Source organism: Prinia subflava, chromosome 5 (assembly GCF_021018805.1).
Source record: "Prinia subflava isolate CZ2003 ecotype Zambia chromosome 5, Cam_Psub_1.2, whole genome shotgun sequence".
In the NCBI taxonomy this organism is placed as follows: Eukaryota; Metazoa; Chordata; class Aves; order Passeriformes; family Cisticolidae; genus Prinia; species Prinia subflava.
Genome location: NC_086251.1, coordinates 38,173,193 through 38,191,364, shown reverse-complemented (window position 1 = coordinate 38,191,364; position 18,172 = coordinate 38,173,193). Strand labels below are relative to the sequence as shown.

At 40.1% G+C, this 18,172-nt stretch overlaps 1 protein-coding gene across 1 annotated transcript in view; it reads left to right on the top strand.

Moving 5' to 3' along the window:
- The first annotated feature begins 4,082 nt into the window (after positions 1-4,082).
- The window catches only part of SNX6 (sorting nexin 6), a 29,725-nt gene continuing 15,635 nt past the window's right edge, over positions 4,083-18,172 (top strand). Inside the window, exons 1-7 of the mRNA XM_063398896.1 lie at positions 4,083-4,191; positions 4,356-4,403; positions 9,920-10,024; positions 11,784-11,894; positions 13,444-13,565; positions 15,515-15,638; positions 16,843-16,938. Of these exons, the coding sequence (XP_063254966.1) occupies positions 4,186-4,191; positions 4,356-4,403; positions 9,920-10,024; positions 11,784-11,894; positions 13,444-13,565; positions 15,515-15,638; positions 16,843-16,938 (612 nt within the window). The 5' untranslated portion in view covers positions 4,083-4,185. The remainder of the gene's footprint in view (positions 4,192-4,355; positions 4,404-9,919; positions 10,025-11,783; positions 11,895-13,443; positions 13,566-15,514; positions 15,639-16,842; positions 16,939-18,172) is intronic.

The following is an 18,172-nucleotide window of genomic DNA, read 5'->3' as shown; positions in this document are numbered from 1 at the left end:
GTGTTAGTTCATGGCACTGGTGAAAAATGAGGATTTACTTGTTCAACTTTCTGCATCAGTGTAGCTGTATATGAACATTAAGTCATTCATGGCAGACAAAGACAGTGTCTATAATGCCATGTAAATGAATTTTAAAAAGAAAGAATTTGATTCTTTCCTAGGGAAGAAATGTGATGAAGTGCATTACAATATACCTGCATACATATAGTCTACATCTTGCACAAGGAGGCCAGGATTTTTAAAACAGCAGAGCGAGCCTTTTCTGGGTCCCTGCAGTCTGAATAGAAACCCACACATGCTTATTATTTGCATATGTCCCCATTATGCTATGGAATTCACAGAAGACTATTCCACACTCAGAAACAGATTTTTTGTTTCTTTTCTTATGGAAATTACTGTTCCTCAGAGTGTCTAGAAGTTACTGTGCAGTACTAAGCTAGGTTTCTCTTTCTTTTCTGTAATATTATACAATTTTCCCTGTCTGTTCTTTTAATCCTACATATCACATCCTCTTTCTGTTTCTAAGGAAATATGATCAGTTTGATAGTAATTTTTTGCTGTAAAGTGATCTATCTCCATAACAGGTAAAAAGCCTCTATTGCTGATTGAGCTTTTAGACAGGACTTATAATAAGGTTTTGAAGCCTTTTTACCATTTGGCCTTAAACTTCTTAGAACATTACTCTTAAAACCCTAGTTTTCCACAGAAATAAAAGGTAAATATTGATTAATCTTTTACAACACAGAATTGTCTACTCTGTCACAAAAATGAAAAAACCACTACTATAAAGCTTTCATGATATGGTTCCTTGATACAGTTTCAGTTAGCATCAGCAGAGAAAATTTAAATGAAGTATGTAAGGGAATTTCATCTCAAAGACAAAACAAAAGGAGGAATCAATCTGTTACTGAGATACAGGAAAGCTGGTCCTTACAGCCACAGTTTAACTGCAGATGCTGTATTTGAGCTTTACATGAACAGTAGTACATGAGGTAGTTTAAGAGAAACTTTTGAGTAATTTGTTCTAGAAAGGGAAGTCGAGAAACTTTGCAAAAAGAAAAAAGTGCATGAAGAATAGTTCCTCACACTTAAAAAAATACATATCAGCTAATGAAATACCAGAACTACAGTTCCTGCCTGTATCAAATGCCTGCATCCATTGGGACTCCATCATGACTCATCCAGTGCAGATAGGGCTATATGACATGATGCTACGGAGTGGGAAGACTTCAGATCACCCCAGTGATTCTCTGATAAAAGCCAAATATTTCTTAAATTGTATGGCTTCGGATTTTCCAGGGCGAACACGCTGGAACACAAAGGAAATGTTATTGGTTGGATAAACCTCGGCTGAAAAGCATTCCGAAAAATACGGAAACAGCACCATCTACTGATGTGACGGGTCTTTGCAGGTGGATGTGTTTAGAAATCGGGAGCTTGCAATAGCACAGCAGCGTTCCCCTACCTGGCACGGCATCGGCTCCTCTTCGCATTTCCAGCTCTGTAAACTCAAGATAATGCCGATCCTTGCCTCAAGGGTTTAGCAGCTGAAAATGAGACTAAGAAAACATAGTATCTGAGTGGAAAAAATGAGACCAAAAAAGAGTAGCTGAGTAAGTTGGAAGTGTGTCCTGGAGCTAAAGGAGAATGTTGCTAGTAAAGGGAATAAGTTCTCAAGATGTCATTTGAAAGCCCCAATACTTTCCTTTCTTTTGGTTTTTAACTGCATTCTTCTTTGGGCCACCCATACAGTTTATCAGAGTCAGTGGAGCTCACAGTTAAGTTTCCCCTTCCTTTATCCCATGTAATTTTCCAGCTGCTGAGGTAGGTTGACAAGAGTAAGGGCCTGCTTGAAGACCAGAGTTGGTGTAGAGACAGTCAGGTGTGTGGAGGAGGGTAGGAATGCGGCCATACCAAAGGGCTGTCAAATTGTCTCAGTTGCACCTTGTAATTTCATTCTTCCTGGGTTATATTTAGTTCATTGACTTGATTTATTATTGTTACATCAACAGAAAAGAGTGTGCAAGCAGCCAAGATGGAAACTCATTAGGTAGGGTGAGCTCAGCTCTCAAAGGGAATTGCTCCTGGAGCTGCAGAGCAGGTTTATTGAGACTCGAGAGAAGAGCAGTGAGAAGAGGCAATGCTCTTCTCCCACCTCCTGGCCAGGGTGTCCCCATGGCATATATGGTCTGTCTCGACTGCTGAAGCAGAAACAGCAGGCAGCATGCATTGCTCTGCCAGCAGGGAGGAGCATGGGGAAAAAAGTAGGGCAAGACATGGACCTGGGATAAGTCAATCAGGGCAGGATGAAAGATTAATCCTTTTGGTATCAACTTTCAGAGCCATAGCACTGCTGCTGTTTTGGAATACCACAGAACCACAGATTCACAGAATGGGCTGGGTTGGGAAGGACCTTAAAGATCACTTGGTTTGAATGCCTCTGCTGTGGACAGGGACACTTTTCACTAGACTGGGTCCCTCATGAGCCTCTGTGCCATCCAAAACATGACCAGACTGCTCCCAGAGACACACTGGAAAGCAATATAAGCTTGTTTTTTATAGATGCAACTGAGATGGTCATCCTGCCGGATTCATACTTGTCAGCTGATATACTTAGCTCTCCCCTGTAAGAAAAAATGATGTCATTATTCCTTGTGAAGCACTTCCTCAACTTTTTGACCTGGATTCTTTGGTCCTAATAAAATCTATCAACAGTAAATAATAAATACTAAAGAATCAAAGTCCATCTGCCACTAATTTTATTTTTTTTCCATAGAAATAGATGTTTGCAGAGTGGAATGGTATACAATACTGAACCCAGACCATGCACAGAACAGGATACTAACGCAGGTGAACCCCCAGAAATCAGTTTCTTGTGTGACTTTGTCTTTATCCTTTCAGACGGACAAAGTTGGTGTTTAACCAGAGGTTACATACACTTTCTCTGTACTTCATAAAATATTCTTATTTCTCTCAACCGCAGTACTAAGTCTGTATGTTGGATGATGTTGCACATGTCTGCATCAAGACATAAACAGGCTGCATACTTGAAAATTGCTTAAAGAACAGCTTTTATTTACAAAACGCATAATCTATACTAAGATCAATTTTCAAGAGCCAAATTCCTTTTCTGAGTCCTAAGAGTGCAGAGTTCCAAAAGCATTTATCTTCACTTATCCTGAGGCTACATGAACACCATTTCTCAAGGTGCAGTTTCCTGATGGCCTTAATTCCACCTAATTCCACCTAAATACACGGTGCTCCTGTCCCATTAGGGCTTGTGTAACTAACTATGGACTTGGCTAGGGAGCCAGCTAGGATGGACACTACGAATTTGTTGCAGTCTTAATTTGCAGGTGGGCTGGTGCCCTCCTCTGGGTGAGTGCAGGCCCACGGAGTGATGTCCACACCTGCCCGCATCCCTCGGCAACACTGGGGAGTGCGATGATCACGAAGCCCAACCCTGAGGCTGTTTCTTGGCCATCCTAGCTCTGATTCACACAAAAATGCAGTCTCAGGCGTATACTCCCTCCGCATTTACATCCGCTTTAGTGTGCGGATGCTGACCTTTTCCACTGTCATTAGACAAAAGGGCATTTAAAGGCTCCGCTCCTCAGCGTGAAATAGGCATTTGGCAATCTTAAACCACGTAACTGCCCAAAAATCAAAGCCATATTATAAGCCTATTAATGTCCCGCGCTGTCACTGCACAGTTTCCCACCCAGGCTTGTACAAACGTGCGAAGCCCATCTCCCGCAGGAGCGCCGGGGAGCAGCGGCGGGCAGCCCTGGCCTGCGGACGGCGCTGCGGGTCCCGGCGCTGCCCGCCGCGCACAGCTCCGGAGGCCCGGCGCGCTGCTCTCGCCGCGCTCCACCCAACAAAGCCGCTCCCCGCGCACGGGGCGCGCCCAGCGCCCTCAGCGCCGCGTCCCGGTACTCGCCAGCCCCACCAGGGCACGGCAGCACCGCGCGGCTGCGACAGCAGCAGCCACCGCCCAGCGCGGGCCAGCCCCGCTCCCCTCCCTCCCCCGCAGCCGCCCCGAAGCTCCGCCCGGCGCCCTCCCGTCCCTCCCCTCAGCGGCCGCTCCCTCGCGAGAGGCGCCGCTCGCCGCCGCCCCGCCCCGCCCCGCGCGCCGCAGCCCCGCCCGGCCGCGGCTCCGGCGGGCGCAGAGCGCCGCGAGCAGCCATGATGGTGGGTCCGGGGCGGCCGCGGAGCCGGGCCGGGCCGGGGCGGGGCGGGCGGCGCGGCCGGGCACTTGCTAACCTGTGCGCTTTGTCTCCCCTCACCCTCCCTGCCGCCGGCCGTGCCCCTCCCTCCGTGCCCCCTGCCCGCGCCGCCGCCTCGCCCCCAAGCAGGAAGGCTCGGACGACGGCCCAGATTTCCTCTCGGAGGAGGACCGAGGTGTAAGTGCCGCGGGGAGCTGTGGGGACCCCCGCGCCTGGGGCTGGGCGTGCGGGAAACGGGGCCGGCCCCTCTGCGGGGGCCTCCGGGCGCTGCTGGCCCGAGCCCGCCGCGTGGGTGTCGGAGGGAGGCGGGATGCTGGCCGGCGAGCGTCCGGGCTGGTTGTCCGTCCGTCTGTCCGTCCATCCGTCCGCCCGCCGAGATCTGCTCCTAGCACAGCCTCCCCCTGATATCGGCGTCTGTCTGCGTGTGCTCTTCGTTGTTCTGTCACCAAGTTTTGGAAGGACAGTTCTTTCCTGCTGTCGTTGGAATAGCTTGGGAGGGGGTTGTGGCCGGAGATGGATGTTCTCCCTGCGGCCCCCTCCTGCTGCACACGCCCGGCGGGGCCGGTCCTGCCCAGGCTGACCAGCCCTGGGGAGCGCCGGGATCCATCGCCGGCCGCGGTCTGGGGCCTGGGTGATGCAGTCCTGCCCTCCCCTCTCCCTTCAGGCCCGAGGGGTTCTCCCATAGATAACAATGGGACATTTACACTGCAGACACATGTGCGTAATAAACTCTTTATTGAGAAGAGGTTCTGTTGCTGGGACAGAATGCCACAATTACGTTTCTTACTGAGAAAACCTTTTTCTCTGCCTTCCTGTTTCTGGCCTCAGTTTCTCTTCTGACTGCTGTATCCATGTTTCTTTAACTTGCCTTCCTCGCTTAAACAACAAATCAGCTAACCGAGTATGGTTTAGTCAGACTGATTACCCCTGTAAGTATCTTGAGAAAGACCAACTCTGAGCAAGGTAGGAGAGCAGCTTTAGGGTCGCTTAGGTTCCCTTGCTGTTGGTGGTGATTGAAGTACCTATATACAGTGTATTACTAAAAATACAAAAATCTGAGAAACACTGTGTTGGTATAATGTTTTGCATTGACTATGCACACCATAGTTAGATGTTAAATTCAGTGCATTTTATGTTCCATTTTATGGCCAAAAATTTAAAAAAGCATTCTAATGCTGTATCCAGCCAATTCTGGCCACCGTAAAGCTTTTGTCTTTAGGTATACAGCTACTTTACTAAGAATATTGGATAAAAGAAAGAGGAGGTTGTCGTTATTGTCCTTTGCGTGTCTTCAGAACAGGGACTGAAGAGTTTACTAACTGTGGAATTTTATTTACATAGGTATTTTACGTAGGTTGTCCCTGGTACTTAGGAACAACCTTTGATGCGCACAGTTAAGTTGCCTTTATCTGAAGGTGCAGGTAGAACATAACAATTTGGATCTGACCTCCTGTGAAACTTGTCTGTTTGGCTGGTTATTAGAGTATTCCCTCTAAGGCCACAGGTCGCTAAGAGTTCACAAGTTAATTTGAAAACTTTAAGAAATCTCTTAGCAATTTCAATTGTACATTTGTGCTCTTGTACGACTTACCATCTCAGTTGGCCAAATGCAGTCTTTTTTCTTTCCCACATCTTCATCCAGTATTGAGGATTTAAATTAGAACAGTAACCTTCTCACTTCCCTAATTTTTTTAGAGTTTCTTATTTTCAATCACCGATCACTATGGGGGTGTAATTTTTTCTCTTCTGTGTAAATGTATGGGGTTAAAACACAGATTGTTATCTGCATGATTTTGTTTGTGATACAGGAAATTAATCAAAAATATGGCAACCTGTTCGTGAATGGATTTACTGTGCTTTAATCTTCAAAACTGTAATGCCTTTTTTCTAAGTAGTAGTAGTAGTAAAAATAAACATCTTTAATAAAGTGATTCCCTAGTTCTGATTTGTTGCCTTTCTCTGCAATTAAATAACGAGTAGATCAAGCCTTTATTTGAAAGTGTGGATGGTAACTTCTGGTTGGGATAATTGAGCTTTCAGTTTTGAAAATCAGTACTCTGGCCTCTGTTGAATTCAGACATTGCTGTGACAACTGTACTTCTGATGCTGCAGGAACATGTTTGTTGGCTGCAGTTGTGTTAAGTTTAACCTTGGGGTGATGGGATGAAAGAGGGCTGGAATTCGTGCTGATGCCACAGAAGAGTAATTCTCAAACAATGGTGTTTTACCATATGGAGCCTTTTCTGGAGAATTGTAAAACAGAGCACTGAGAATCATCTTTGAGGAAGTAGCAGTGGGTGGTCTGTAGAAAGAACTTATTATAAATGGTCTGCATAAAATGAACTTGTGGGAATTGCTTTTCTGAATTTCACTTAGGAAATAGGATAGGATTGAGTTTGCTTGGTGTAGTTTGGGTACTGTTTGGATTTTTGTGCTCCCTCTAACATAAACAATACGTGCTTTGAAAAGTGGTGTAGTATTGCTCCATTAGTACTGCCTTGTGTATTTTATATCTATATAATCTTTAGCTGACTTGGCTAACACTCATTCAGTGGAAATGAGCTATCCTTTGCAACAGGTCCACTGGAAACTTAATGCTGTGAAAACACTTTGAAAGCTTTTGTTGTAAAGCTTTGTCCCCTTGCTCTGTGTATTTATCTGCCTGTAAAGAAGCAGCTGAAGAAAGGGTCCTTTTACTCTAACATTTTTGAAAGAGCTTAGAGCAGGGAAGTTACTGTTAATGGATGACATTACCTAGGAATGTAACACTTGGTTGTTTCTCTTGTCTGTACCAGATTCTCTCCATTACCATTTGAAGTATAATTGATCCTTAAGCAAGAGCTTAGGTGTTAAATCCTCTCCTTGCATTGTGTTCTCGTTTAGTACTGTAACATCTAACATCGCTTGGCCTGGGTTTTGGCTTCTTGTGTTTTCTAGACCCTTTGAATAGAACAGGGACTTTCTTGGTAAAGCATAGGTAACTGTAAAGTAATTAAATCAGATTTTGCTTTGCAAGTTGTTCAGCATGGTTGTAGATTACATATGTAAGCATAAAATTATTATGCGATGTTGTATGTGTTTGACTTGAAGGAGGGCAAAATAAAAAGGGACTCTATCCTATTTCTATGTTTAAGGTGCTTTCATTTCAGTTTTCATCTGTTTCAGAATTCTTTTATTTTTTCATTTTCCTCTGTGACTAGAAAACCATCCATTGGTAGCAGTTTTATTTTGGAAGTAGTGATGCAGAGTTTGTTTAAGTTTGTGGTGTGATGATGTTTGTGAATTCAATTTCCAGTAATGCAGTGTGAACCGTTGTGTCACATGAATACATTTAAAGTCCTTCAACTTTCTGATTGTCTTTGACACCTTTCATAAATGCTTCATTACCATTGCAGATGACAACATTCCCTGTCGGCAGTCAGGCTACATGGCATAATTTAACATATAATTAAACTCTTCAAAACTGTTACAAACTTAAGACAGTATAAATCAAACAAATAGTCCTTTACAGTTGTATGTCATGGGTGAAGTCATATTTAGTTCTTAATTTTTTCAGCACAGATAGAACTTTTGTATCTGAAGTTGTGAATAGTGCATGTAATCAGGCTGCACTGCACTGGATATGCTGTTATATATATCAGCTGTTATATATCAGCTGTTATACTGAATTCAAGAATTTTGTATAGTACCACTTCGAAAAAAAAGGAGGTGCAAAAGTATTTTGGTAGAAATATTTGTGACCTGTGAAAGACTACAGAAATATCATTTAGATAATCCAGATTATTTGCTGCGATTACTCAGTCTGGTGATGTATTCTGGGGGGACTGGAGAAAAGCAAACAGTACCCCAGACAGTGTAACCACAAAAACCTTTTTACACGCTGATAAATGTTATGTCATGACATAAATGAGACATTGGTATGCCATTATATTTTTCTTTCCTAAATTAGATGATAAGCACATTGGAAACTCAGTAGGAGCTAGGAGATTCTGCCTCTGAGAAGTGATCTGCAAGGAACCATTGCATGATAATATGCCTTTGTGTGAGGCAGTGACCCTCTAAACCTTGGGAAAACAAAACAAAAGGCAATGCCTGAATCACGTGGTGTGAATATGTTACTGTGCAGTCATTTTAATGATTTCCAACTTCACTGTAAGGAAAAGCTATTACTACTTGTGTAAGAGCTATTGAACAGTTAACATTTTGCTAGCCTTAGCAGAATGTGCTAGGCTGCATGATTCCAGTTTACTTTAATACACTGAATCTAAGATCTGTGAATCTGGTTGCTGCTACAGAGGTGGGAGTTGTCCATGCATTGAGGTTAACAGCAAGACTAGAGTGGGATCTGGCCACTGTGATTTAAGATAAAGGTAACTTATGGAAAACAAGATATGGCAGTTGATGCTTCTGTCCTAGAGCTTTTCCAGTGCCTCACAACATTATCGTCAAAATCTGCTCATGTGTAACCTCTGTGCTATGTGTTATGAATACTCAAAGCATTTTTGTACTTAAGTATTGGCCTAGAAATGCAATCCTGAAAAAAATCATGGAGAAAAAGTCCAAATCTCTGCATGGCAATGCGTTTTTAATACTATAGAACGGGATATTTGTAGAAAAAATGCTGCATCAGAGAAAATACCATGTCTCAGTTAAAAGTATGCTTTGTGAGCATTATGTCAAAATATTTTGTGACAGTGTGATTAGAAAAGATTTCAGCATTGGCCTTAGCGCTTGTAAAAGCATTCCAAATGTCTGTTGGTCATGATGATGAAATTGTCATGGGACAAATTCCTCTTTAACAACAAGGGTACAAGGGTGAGGGGACTTGAATTTCCAGTTGGGCTCTAGATGAGGTTGCACCAGGTACTGAAGCCTTTGGTCCAGTTATGCCAAATATTGTCGTGCTCAGATAATATTTCAGTTTTGCTATATGTGATCATTGCCTTTTTTTTTTTTTTTTTTTTTTGTGGCCGGAATTATTTTGTGAAAGAGTTCAGATTTCATGTCTTGTAGAAAAAAACATGTGTATTCCTTGCACTTTTGCCATTTCTCATGCTCATTTTGAAATCATCAAAATCTTGGATTTGAGTTTTTTGCTTTGGGATTTTTTAGAAAAATATTTCCAAGAAGACATAGCTCTGTGAAGTTCAGGATGTTCTCTTCAAGCTTTTTAGTTATATGATGAGATATGTTGAACAGAAGAATAGTGTAAGACAGTGTGAGTAAATCAGGTCTATAACTACTCTTGCTTCTTTGAAGTATAGAACCACTTTTCTCCTTAAAAGTACCTTTCCAGCTGTTAATATCTTTATAATTACCTTTATCCGTATATTTACTTTGAGCAGCTTGTCAGTTCAGAGGAATGGGGACAATAAAAAGAAAAACCTGCCAAACTTGTTGCTATCTGTAAATGTACTTTGTCTTGAGCATCTCAATTACTAGCAAGTTAACAATCTACAGAAATGAAAATAGTGCACTAACAAGGAGTACTGTAAAGGAGATTATTATTTGTATGGTCGTTTGTAAGGAGTACTACTGGAATTTCTTTTTCTGCTGGAAATAATCTTTTAATGTTGGGGTTTTGTGATCTGTCTTCAGCATTGCGGGATCAGGGTTCATTTCAAATTAAGAATAATGAAAATACAGTTTACCTTTTTGGTTTTTTTAAGCTAAATGTATTTTTCTTTCTTTAGCTTAGAGCAATAAATGTAGATCTCCAGACTGATGCTGCTCTGCAAGTGGATATCTCAGATGCACTAAGTGAGAGGGATAAAGTGAAATTCACAGTCCATACAAAGGTAAAAACCTGGGTTTGTACACGCAACAGTTCTGTATTATATACAAAAGAGAGTTTGCTCAAACTGTTTGTGGAAACAATGTGTAACACAATCCAGAGGAAATGAGAAAGTAGAATTATCTCACGTTTACGAGACTGTGTAGCTGCAGCGCAAAAGAAGATGACTAAAGAGTTAAAAAACTGCTTAGAAGAAAGTTATGTTCATTTTTTTTTGTATTGATGTGTTGTTATGCCATTCTCATGCCTATTAATTAGTCTATTTGCAGGTAGACTCTTTAATATACATGGATATACTTCCGTATAGTTTTTTTGATTAGATTAGGTCTTGTTTTACCAGATTTCTTCCTGGTTTCAGATTCTAAAAGCATATTTTGTAATTGTGTTATGTTCATGGGTCATTTTTAATTACTGTTGTTTATGGCTTTTTTTTTTAGATTTGATTGTTTATTGATTGCAGAGTGACAGAATAATTAAAGTTGAATAAAATATCTGGACATGATTAATCTATCTCCTCCCTCATTCTCACCATTAAATTAGAATGCATGAGAGCATATTGCTCAGGATTTGTCCATTTGGATTTCGATTATAGAATCCTAGAATCACTTAGTTTGGAAAAGACCTCTAAGATTGAGTCCAACTGTTACTCAAGCACTGCTGAGTCCACCATTAAAGCATATCCCTAAGTGCCACATCTACATGTGTTTTAAATACCTCTAGGGATGATTGCTCAACCGTTTCCCTGGGCAGCCCCTTCTAAAACTTGACAACCCTTTTGGTGAAGAATTTGTTTTAATATCCAGTCTAAACCTTCCCTGGTGCAACTTGAGGCCATTTCCTCTTGTCCTGTCACCTGTTATGTGAGAGGGGAGACCAACCCCCACCTGGCTTCGGCCTCATATCAGAAACTTGTAGAGTGATGAGGTCAACCCCTGATTTTCCTCCAGACCAAACATCACCAGCTCCCTCAGCTACTCCTCATCAGATTTATGCTCCGAAGCCATCACCAGCTCTGTTGCCCTTCTCTGGACACGCTCCAGCACCTCAGTCTTTCCTGTCATGAAGGGTTCAGAACTGGACACTGGACTCAAGGTGTGGCCTCACCAGGTCTAGTACAGAGGAGCAGTCACTCCCTTGGTCCTGCTGGCCACACTATTGCTGATACAAGTCAGGATGCCATTGGCCTTCTTGGCCACCTGGGCACACGCTGGATCGTGTCCAGCCACTGTTGACCAGGTTCTTTTCTACTGGGCAACTTTCCAACTGCTCTGCCCCCAGCCTGTAGCACTGTCTGGGGCTGTGATCCAAGTGCAGACCTGGCTCCTCACCTTGTTGAACCTCCTACATTTGGCCTCAGCCCGTGGATCCAGCTGGTCCAGACCCCTCTGCAGATCCTTGCTGCCCTCTGGCACATCACACCTCCACCCAACTTGGTGTCATCTGCAGACTAAGACGCACTTGGTCCCCTCATCCAGATCATCGATAAAGATACTGAAGAGAACTCCAGGATTAAATTGATAAAGATATTGGACATGTCTGTGAGAGCAGACACTCTACAACCTCTTGCGGCTAGCCATGCAAATTGATTGGTGCACTAATTAAGATGAGGGTAATTACTGTGGTATGAACTTCTGCGGACATTTTTGTTGTTCCCTCGAGGTTTTTTCTCATGTAGTAATGAAAAACCTTTTGGTTTTTTGTTGAGCTTTTCAGCCTCATTGCCTCCTTCCCCACCATAATTCTACCTCCTTTTACCCTTCTAGAGTTCCTTACCAAATTTTAAACAAAATGAATTTTCTGTTGTGCGGCAACATGAAGAGTTTATTTGGCTTCATGATTCTTTTGTTGAGAATGAGGACTATGCTGGCTATATTGTAAGTACTGGTATTCTTTTCGTTTATATGTGCTGTTTTCTCTGGGTTGGATCAAAACTGCTTGAGATTGCTTTTAAATGCAATGGAAACAGCAGGTGTTCATTCCTTATAAAATCAGATCAGCTTCTCTAATACTTAATTTTATGCAATTACACAAAATTAATGGTTGAAGCAAGCTTGGAAGAAAGCTACAGTAGCTGTCATACTTTCTTGCCCCTTTACTCCTAATAAATGAATAGTTTAATTTGTCTCAAGGTATATTTTTATGCCACTGTCTTAAAAGTGTGGTAGAGAGGAGAGTTGAATGGTATAACTCGATGGTATTGTTTTTACAAGCTAATATTTAACTTAGTTACAAGTTTCATGTTGCCTTTGTTTTAGCTGGAATGGCAAAGTGAAGTAATAAGACTTTTTGAGTTCTCATTATAAAAATCAAAGTCATTTTTCCATAAATAAGAGGAAAGGAAAAACCAATTTAAATACCATGTAGAACTAGAGGGAACCTCAGTATATAATAACTTACAGTTTGAAGTTAATCTCAGGCCTTGCAGGAACAGAGGTCTCAAAACAGGCACTGCATGATACTGCATCTTAAAAGTGGTGCCGCTCTTCATACATTGCAAATAGGAATATTTGTTGTCTTGGTGTGCAGGTTAGGTTTGTTTTGTGTTTGGGAGGTATTTGCTGATTCAGAGGGTAAACAGATATTTCTAATTGATTAGTGGGTACATTGTAATGAGTATAATCTGTGATGGTCATACCATTCTTGAGCTACTCTTTTCTTAGTCAGAAAAGCTATTTGAAGTGACTAGACCTTCAGTGTTGTAATAACTAGTTTCAGATGGTTGACTGTCAAGGTGCTAGATTTGTCTTTTTTTTGTAACATGTTAATGTAATGGGCCAATATCAGTGAACTAAAATTTAAACATAGTTGGTTCTGTGTTCCTTTCCTGGCAAAAATCATGTTTAGTTTGATGTGTTTTCTCTTTCAGTGTTGATATACTGTATTATAAAATTAACTTAGAGCCTTGTTGGCTGAAGGCTTTGTTATTTCAGCACATATGTCTTTAATGTCAACATGCTGCAAGAAAGAGCTAGTGCCTGCAAACAGTAGGGAACGGTTTTCTTGATTTAAAGTTTTGGGGAGTTAGAAATGGATGGTGTGAAAGCAATTGTGGAATTCTTTTTTTTTTCTTTAAACAAGAAGTAATCCTTACCAAATAAGCTAAACCAAAACTAATTAAAATAATTATTTCAAGTTTTAAGTCATTGTCATGGGAAATGAAGTATTATTTGGTTTCTGTTGTAATTAAACTGAAGCCATTAGTTAATACTTTAGTAATCTTCAAGGACTCTTGACTGAAATTGGTGTAGTAATGAAGCACGTATAACTCATGAATGAGAGACTTTATCCAGAAATCCTGTAATGAATGATGAAAGAGAGAAATATGGATTAAAAAGCTGCAGGCGATCTACAGTTCCTGTACTGTGAATGGGTGTTGTTTGACTGAGAAAATGAGAACTTTTAAAAAATTGGATTCAATTCCAGATTCCACCAGCACCACCCAGGCCTGACTTTGATGCCTCCAGGGAGAAACTGCAGAAACTTGGAGAAGGGGAAGGATCAATGACTAAAGAAGAATTCACCAAGATGAAACAAGAACTGGAAGCGTATGTAGAGATTTGATTACTACTTTATTGAATTATTTATATTCCAAAACATTTAATGATGTTTGCGGTCCCATGTTTCTGAATTCACTGTAGTGGTTCTCTGTGAAACACAGACTTGAGAATCTGGTTGCTATATAACCAAGGTTAATCTTAGTGATCATGATCAGTGCCATTAGGAAAATTGTAGAAATAATTTCATGGAATATCTTCTGAAACAGGAAATAAATCAGCTTGTTCTTGAGCATTCTTTTGTAAGAAAGAGGGTACTTCTTCACAGAACATCTGCAAAGGGAAGAGAGAACCTCTATCTTTTTTAGTTCTGGTGTTCCACATTTTGTAAGTATAATTAGACTTTAAGGTTATACATGCAGTGATTGGGAGTAAGGAGTTGTGCATGTGGTTGGTACTGTAGATGCCAACCTTCTGTTCCCCAAGAAATACAAAGATCACTAGAAAATTCCTTTTTTGACACTTTTTTAAAAAATTTTTGCACAAGGAGAATGTACTTCCTGAAAATACTATTTTCCCTTACTATGAATTTAATTTATATTAAAATAACTGCTCTGAAGCTTCTTGTTCCATATGATTTACACAGTGAAGTTTCTCCTTGTTTCGTCCATTTTCTTTACCATGCATTCACTTCTTTGATCTTTTTCCTGTCATTGGTTTCAGTTTTCAAGTGTATATTTACGCTGCTTCTAGACTGCTTCTATCAAGAGCTCTGAATTGGCAAGAAAAGTACATAGAACTCTTAGAACTGCTGCTTTCTCTCCGAACTTCAGCTGCTGTGAGCAAATGTCTTAAAAAGCTCTGTATTAGTGATATGTACAACGTAATTGATAGCAGAGTAGATATACACTTCATATGCAGAAAACTGGAAATTAGCAGAACACTATAGATTTTAAAGAATCTGGTTTTCCAGCGGCCCTGATCATGATTCTCTTGTGGTCTGGTTAGGGGTTGGATAACACAGAAAACTTTGGGTTTCTTCTACTGCCACCTCCATCCTCTGCATCCTCCTTTTTTGTCTTCACTGAATGACTACTACTCTCACTGAGATCAAACATCTCCCAACACTGGCCCTGCTGGTTTGCTGGTATGTAAATCTTAACCTCCTTGCACATAGTGGAAGGAAAAGCATTGATTATAATTTCACTGTTTGACCTCAGAATGGGAAGAAGAGCCCTTTCCTCATTTTCAGATGAGTTGCATCTTACTCATTGAATTTGCAAAGCACAATGAATTCTAGCAAACTTGTATTGATAAGAGTGCCTTCCTCTTAATTAAATTGCAAGTGAGTAATTGCTTTGAAGTTGAGTTGGCTGAACTGGGCAACTATGTGATTGTTATGGTTAAATGTGTTTTTTTGTTTAACCTACCAAATGCAGCTCTTAATGTCACTTTTAAAACCACTATGAAGCAAGACGTCCTTGTAAGCTTTGGCTCAAAAAGGCTAGGTGCTTTAACATGAAATAAAAGCCTGTCTAAAATGATAACCAAACTACATGAACATATAAATAAGTAAGGAGGGTGCAAATGGGCAAGGGGATGGAGATGGGGAGGAAGGAATTTGCACATCAATACACAGTGCCAAGGGACTGTAGTCTGTACCTCACTTTCTTGATTTTTGGGGTGCTGGGAAAGGGACAATGAAAGGAGGTTACACTTTTGGCAAACCAGTGTCTGTTAGCTAACCATAAAAATTAGAGTGTATTTGTTGAATCTTCATTAAAGGTCTCTCTGGAATGTGTTCGGGCTTCAAATTTCTCCCTAGTATTAACACTACTATTTATTTATGTCTATATCAAACATTGGAGTGACAAACTCCTTTATATCAGCTTGTAATTTTGTACCCTTACTGAGGATCTCGTAAAGCTGCTCACTAGGTTTATCTCAAACTTTATTGCTTCATTTGAAATTCTTATGTCTGTTTTATTTCTTGTTTTTAGTGAATATTTGGCAATATTCAAGAAGACAGTTGCAATGCATGAAGTGTTTTTGTGTCGCGTGGCAGCACACCCTATTTTGAGAAAGGACTTAAATTTCCATGTATTCTTGGAATATAATCAGGATGTGAGTATTGAAAACTGAATTGCTGATGAGAGAAATCAAGATGTACTTTTATGGTAGGATGGAAAATTGATTAAGAGGGAATTACCTCCTGGAGCAAATCACATCAACTCTTTCATGCCAGACATATTTGTATTGTAAAAGTTAGAAATTCATTTAGTCTGTAGGCGTTCATTTTCTGCCACCTGGGGAACCAAATGCACTATATGCTCTAACCTCAGCAGTGGAAATCCAGTATATTTTGTATTTAAAAGATGATCTTTTGGTGGTGATTTCCCTTGACTTTTCCACTCTTTGAATTATTTTTTTTTGCTGTGGGGAAGAATGATACAACAAAATGGAACACTAACTTTTAGGATTTGGAACTGTAGTGTAAATTCTCTTGCTAGCAAAACTAGAGAGAATTTCTAACAAAATGTTCTGATAAGTAAAACCTTTTTGTAAGTGATGTGAGTGAAAATGTGGTTAATTTTTTTCTGAGTATTGGACTAGTGTGGCTATCCACATGTAACATACTGAATTGAGAGAGTGTACTTTTGGATTCATAACTCTTTGGTGTTGGAGACAGTGGTTGCTCTTCTTCTGCAAAGAATTTCAGTTGCTTTTTAAAATTGCAGGCATCAACATTGAGTGGGAGAAATTACTACAAAGACTGGCTCAACTGCATACATACCTAATTCAGAATATGTTACAGAGGTTCCTTGATGTAGAAATGCTTAAAGTTCAGGCACTCAAGTTTACGTAAATTGGGCAAAGTCGGATGGACAGGAAGAGTGTGAGGAGGCTTAAACCAGCATTATCCTCTGAAAGTCAAAGATCTGCCATTCACTAAAGTGAAACATGGTTATATTAACTCAACTGTTGTTACATCAACTCAGCTATACTGTGCATGATAAATACTGTGTTATTGATAACTGAAATGTACACTCTGTATATTTGGTACTATCTGCAGGTGCTAGAATGTTGCTGATCTTTTTTTTCTGCCTAGAATGGTATTTTAGGTGATAAACAATCTAGTAAATGAGGTAGTCTTCATTCTGGATGCAAGGTGCCCTGTCTCCATTAGCACAGAGTATAAGAATAAACAGAGAACAGGAAAACTGTTTTAAGTGTAGCAAGTAGGGGTATGTAGTTCTATTTAATTTTTCTTAAAGCTTGTATTTCCTCCAGAAAATGAATTAACTTGATCAATTAATTTGTTTTTCAGTTGAGTGTTCGTGGGAAAAATAAGAAAGAGAAACTTGAAGACTTCTTCAAAAATATGGTTAAATCAGCAGATGGTGTCATTGTTTCAGGAGTAAAGGTGATTACTGCTTAATATAGTAAGATTTAAAATGTATTGACATTGTTGTCACCTTTTTGAATGAAGAATTTTACATAGGTGCAAAAATGGCATTTTTATAGTGATACTTCACTTAAGAATTCATGGCAGACCATGAGTGAGAACTTGTGGCATGGATGCAAAATAACTAAAAGCTTTCTTGTGGGCTTTCAGTACTCTATGAAATTAAACACCTTTTTTTATACATAGATAATTGATAATCTGGTGATTTTTTGTTGTTGTTCAGGCCTGCCATTTTATATAGTGGAGAGGAGAACTAGGCCTGTTCTCCTTCTGTTCAGAAGTTACTAAGGGAATGAATTCTCCCAGTCTTGTAGAATATGTCTACTATTTCAAGGAGCAGTAGCAGAGGTTACATGATTTTTCCCAGTAGATGTAAGAATGTAACTGAGGAAAAGAAATAATAATTGCAAGTTCAATTTAATTTTTACTTTTCCAAAAGCTACAAGATTGCTTTTACAGCAAGCAGAAATTCTGCAGAGGATGATTTTTAGCCTTTTTTCTTCCTAGTGGTAACATTCCATTTGGTAGCAACTTTCACAAGAGTTAAAAGTGTCTAGGTTTAAAATCTTGGGTGTTTTTGAAACTGCTGGTAAGTGGATATAACCATGGATTAATTATGACTTGGAGAAAAATATAAAGTCCAAATAACTCCCAGTTTCATAAGAACATTGTTCAAAGCCCATGTTGTAGGCTATTCCATTGATCATCTGTGTTATTTTAGAGGATTTTAAAAAATAAGTATAAACCAAATATCTCAAATTATAATACAGACAGTGTTAACATTTACCTGTGTTTACCAAATTGAAAGAAGTCTGTCATTAAGATCAGTGTTCTGAGCTAGGAGTTGAAATCATCTTGTGTGAGTTGACAGTGTCTTGTGCTACTGGGTGACTTTCATCCCTTCTCCCCTTTTTCTAGGTAGATAACACGTATTCTGTTTTTCTGTCGCCCTTGGTGACCCTTTGCTATTCCTTCACGTTTAATTATATAGACCTTTAGAATGCTTGTTGCAAATTCTTAATTCTTACTAAATTCTTAATAAAACTTAATATCATGATGTAAGTGGAGAAGAAATCAGTTCATAGAAAAAGTGTTTTAGATAATAAAACCAGATGCACCTCCTGTCACAGCAACAGTGAAATGTGCAAATTTACTCTGCAATTGCTCTATAGAGAGTGGGTGAAATTCTGTT